A 4224-nucleotide genomic window follows, 5' to 3' on the forward strand; every position below is an offset into this window, starting at 1 on the left:
TAGATTTTGTAAGTACTCTTGTGGTTGGGGTGCAGTTTTGTTTCCAGTTTCCTTCTACGCAAACCTGTAATATAATGCAGCAGATCTGTTTATTAATTTATTTATTGTTTAAAGTTGCACCCTGGGCCTGTAGGCTGCATTGACTTTAGGTTTTGCATTATGATGATTGTTTATGGTGTAAGAAACTTGGGTGACTGCTTGATTGTGTTCTAGGTGGTTCATACATCTAATTATGCAGTCAGGATCCTTGTGGGCCCAACAACCCTAGGGTATGTGTGTGGACTATGGTGTCTATGGACTAATTTAGGCTGGGACAATGTAGGGCTTTCTTTTCACGCATACTAGTAAGATCTTTAGGCATATTTTGGTCAATTTCCGAACATTTTTGAGATTTCTTATTTATCATATCATGCTTCACGTCCAGTCCAGTTTTGAGTAAGAAAAAAGGCTAAACCCCAAAACCCACCCCCAGCAGAGGGCTAAACTATACTGGGTAGATTATGTGCCTTGCGCTATCGCCCATCCCCATCCCCATCCAGAGAAGTAGAGGCCTTAACTGCCCTCCCCAACAAAAAAGTTAAAAAAAAAAGAACAGCAGCAGGGGCCAGCAGCTACCCCTACCCTAAATAAGAGTGAAGGCCGCGGAGAGCCATGGATGGTGTATGTGGAAGTGTGGTTATCTGTTGCAAGCTTTGGTGGCCCTGCCCCCTTCCTGTTGGGCGTTGGAGTATTTGCATTTCTTCAACCCGTCTGATGTCTGAACATCTAAAACATGACCCAGTGCCATGGCTTGGCTTTTCCATGGTAGGCGACCTTTTTTTAGCTGTGGGGGATAATATCATAAAAGGTCAAGGACATGGATCAATGAAACTAAAGGTAGAAAACATGGTGGTGTTTTGGTCATTTCAGTGTGGCTTACCTTGTCTGTTGGTAGCACAGAATTTCTCCGCGTAACAACTTTTTTCTTTTTTAAGCTTCTGCCTCTGCCAAAGCATTCATTTTATCTATGCATTTTTTTTCCATGAATTTTTAATTTTTCATTGCATGTATAGTAATATTATTTTGAAAATTTTTCTGTCATGATTTTGATACCCTTGGGGGGAGGCAAGGCAATGCATGAATTTCCGGCAAGGAACATAAAGCATGAGATACGGTTGGGTGGTGGAGAAAGTGAACCGCAACCTCCAAAATTGTTTACTTTATTATTATTATTATTATTATTATTATTATTATATTTCGGAAATCCCAGAAAAAGTGGTGGAAAGGAAAATGGCAAGAGAATATAATCTTCTAGAGAGGGAGGGAGGGAGAGAGGGAGGGAGAGAGAGAGAGAGAGAGAAGTTGAAGAAGAGAGACATGGCAGGGAGGGAAGGAGGGGGATGCTTGGGAGCTTTCATCATATCAGCTCAGTTGCTTTCAAGGTGAACCGAATCAGACAAGCCTCCTAAGAACAGCAGCAGCAACCGCAGCAGCAGCAGCACAGAAGCTGCTTTTGAAATTAAAGCAGGCCCCCTACCCCCCAGGAATCTCACAGTCGCCCTACAACTCCAGTCCCAAGCCTCCCCTTTTCATCATTCTTTCTCAGCCGGAATCATTACTCATTTACTACCACCACTCTGCATCATTCATTACATGCTAAGATAGAAAAAGAAAAACATAAAAAGAAAACTAAAAAAGAATACCCTATGAAAATGAAATCAATGGAGACCGGTCAGGGCAAAATCACTTCAAAGCAATTAAAAAATTGGGCAGACACACGGATTTGACTGTGATCTTCCCTCGAGAGAATAACAAAAAGGTTCCCATTCATCCCCCGCCAGCCCCCTCCCCCCTACCCCTAATTAAACAAAACACCTAAACACCACCACCACCACCACCAGCTGCAGCAACTGTTTGGCAGAAACCATGGTCTATTTGTTTATTCATTTTATTTTATTTACTCCGCCTTAAGATTCTCTTTTCATGGTAAGGTTACCTCAATCTCAGAATCGCATTCTTTGTTTTTTCTTAGCCTCAAATCTTTTCCTCTTTGGGATTTCTGGGGAAAAAAAAAACAACTATTATCTCCAAAGCTTTCACTATAGTAACTATATGAGCAAAAGAAACCACAATAGAGAAGGGAAAATAGAAAACCAAAAGAAAAGAAAAGAAAAGTAAAGAAAAGAAAGAGGATGAAAGAAGAGGAGGGGGGTTAAAGGTACAAGCACCCTCAGCCTCTGCGACTGGCATGGTTCTTCTCCTACATACATCTGATTGATATTCTAATACATGTATCTCTCTCTACCTGTGGCTGCAAAAGTCGGAAAGCTTCTTCCTCCCTTCCACAATCTCATCAAAGAAATCATCAAGCTGGCCGACGATGGAGTCCGCCCCAGATCTCAATACCCCAAAACACGCCTTCAAGTTCTCCACACACTCTCTTGTCCCAACTTCTGCTTCCCACTCCGTCTCCCCCGCTCCCTGCGAGCTCCTCCTCTCCAGTTCTCCCCTCAGCTCCTCCATCGCCATCTTCGATCTGCGATACTCGTACAGCAGAATTCCCGGCCGTCCATTCATCTGATTTATCTCCGCCGCTACCCTCTGCTGCAACCTTGCCGTCGATATCATAAACCCCGATCCGAAAAACAAGCACCCTTCGTATTCTCCTCCTCTCAAGAAATTCGGTTCCGGCCAACAGTATACCAATCCGCAGAGAAGGATCATCAGCAGAAGCGAGCTCACATTTCTCATTGCGTACAGAACTCCCCTGAATCCATTGAACCCGTTCAGCTTCGACTCGATCGACACCTTCTCGTCGAATCGCAGCGAAAGCGGTTGGATTCTCGTCTCTATCAATGCTCTGTTCTCCTCTTCCAATCCCACGGCTTCCCGACGGCAGCCCGAGATTGCCCGAATCACCTGTTTCAAATAAATTCAATCAGAATCATTGATTTCTTTTTTACCAAACTAATCAGGAAAAACTCAGAAAAAATCTATATATACAAATTCAATTTTTATTTTTATTTTTTGCCAGAGGGATTGTGATCGACCTGGCGAGAAAGCTGCGGACTTAGATGGTGATGACCATCGAGCGAGGCGGCGATGTTGAAGCCGGCAGAGTAGTAATTCTCCATGCCGGAGATTCCGGATTTGAGGACAAGGCAGACTTCCCAGAGCTTGGAACTCTCGTCCATGTACTCATCGAGCCACTTCTCGCCGACGGGCAAATGAAGCTTTTGAACGAGGAGGGTCAATTGGGTATGGAAGGATCGAAGGAGGGAAATGACCCTTTGGAGGAATTGGATTGACATGAAGTTGTTGGAGAGGAAGGCTCGTTCGAGATCGTCGATCCCTCTGGTCAGAAAGGAGTAGAAGCCATTGACAGAGTTGGTGGAAGAAGGATCCATCATAGATCAAACAAAAGAGAATTAGTATTATTATTTTTTTTAAAAGAAAAGGAGAGAGAAAAAGAAGAAAAGAATAGGGTGGAAGAGAGGAGAGGAGAGGAGAGGAGAGAAAAGAGAAGTGGGAAGTGAGAGGGGAGAAGGGGGAAAAAAAGGTTATAAAGAGCGATATTTAAATTGGAAGAAGCAGAACAAGCAGAACGCAAGCAGAAGAAGCAGCAGCATCATAGGAAGAATGGAAGGGAGGGAATATCTTAGAAGCTCAGGTTTCTAAGGTTGAAAAGGATTGTTGGGGGCAATGATGGGTGTTTCCTATAGAGGGGAAAGGATGATTGGTAATCTGCCATTTTCATTGTTTAATGGGCAGAAAGGAAGATAAAAATATGAAAACAATTTAAACACCCAAGCCAAAAAAAAAAAAAAAAAAACAAAGAAATTAACCAAAAGAAGAGAGAGAAATAGAGAGAGAGATGGACATCGGAATAGAAGATGAAATTTTCAAGAGCTCTGTTCCAGACTTCTTATTTCTTCCCTTTTTTTCTTTGTTTCTACTCGCTATTCCTGATCCTTTTTCTTAAATTTTCTTTATAAAAAAAACACTTTACTGTATAGAAAATAAAAGAAAGTTGTAAAATGTTGTTGATTTTGTAGGCAAATATTCCATGATGCTAGATTGAGATTAAGGTTATTGGACTGTAAAAAGTTTGACTGGATTGACTCAGATTTGTAATTACTCCTGCTATTGCTGCAAATTCTTTCTTCCATTTGGAAATTAGGTCCCTTTTGATTTGAGTGCTCTCTGTGTCTTTGGCCACTTCTTTCCTCTTTTTCTTCCTCGAGC

At 42.2% G+C, this 4224-nt stretch overlaps 1 protein-coding gene across 1 annotated transcript; it reads right to left on the reverse strand.

The window, feature by feature from the left end:
* Window positions 1–2060: 2060 nt before the first annotated feature.
* Window positions 2061–3891, reverse strand: LOC131161807 (uncharacterized). Its single transcript, XM_058117788.1, has 2 exons — window positions 3030–3891; window positions 2061–2898 (listed from the first exon to the last, which is right to left on the reverse strand). The coding sequence occupies exons 1-2, from the start codon at window positions 3387–3389 to the stop codon at window positions 2281–2283; spliced, it is 978 nt and encodes a 325-aa protein (XP_057973771.1). The 5' UTR covers window positions 3390–3891; the 3' UTR covers window positions 2061–2280.
* Between the last annotated feature and the right edge of the window lie 333 nt (window positions 3892–4224).

The sequence above is a fragment of the Malania oleifera genome, chromosome 8 (genome assembly GCF_029873635.1).
Source record: "Malania oleifera isolate guangnan ecotype guangnan chromosome 8, ASM2987363v1, whole genome shotgun sequence".
Lineage (NCBI taxonomy): Eukaryota > Viridiplantae > Streptophyta > Magnoliopsida > Santalales > Ximeniaceae > Malania > Malania oleifera.

What these genes read in the sequence shown, in the direction of transcription:
- LOC131161807 (XM_058117788.1), bottom strand. Translation starts at nt 3,389, where the DNA reads ATGATGGATCCTTCTTCCACCAACTCTGTCAATGGCTTCTACTCCTTT. An exon ending in GTCCGCAGCTTTCTCGCCAG is followed by an intron (nt 2,899 to 3,029) that starts GTCGATCACAAT and finishes TATTTGAAACAG; the next exon opens with GTGATTCGGGCAATCTCGGG.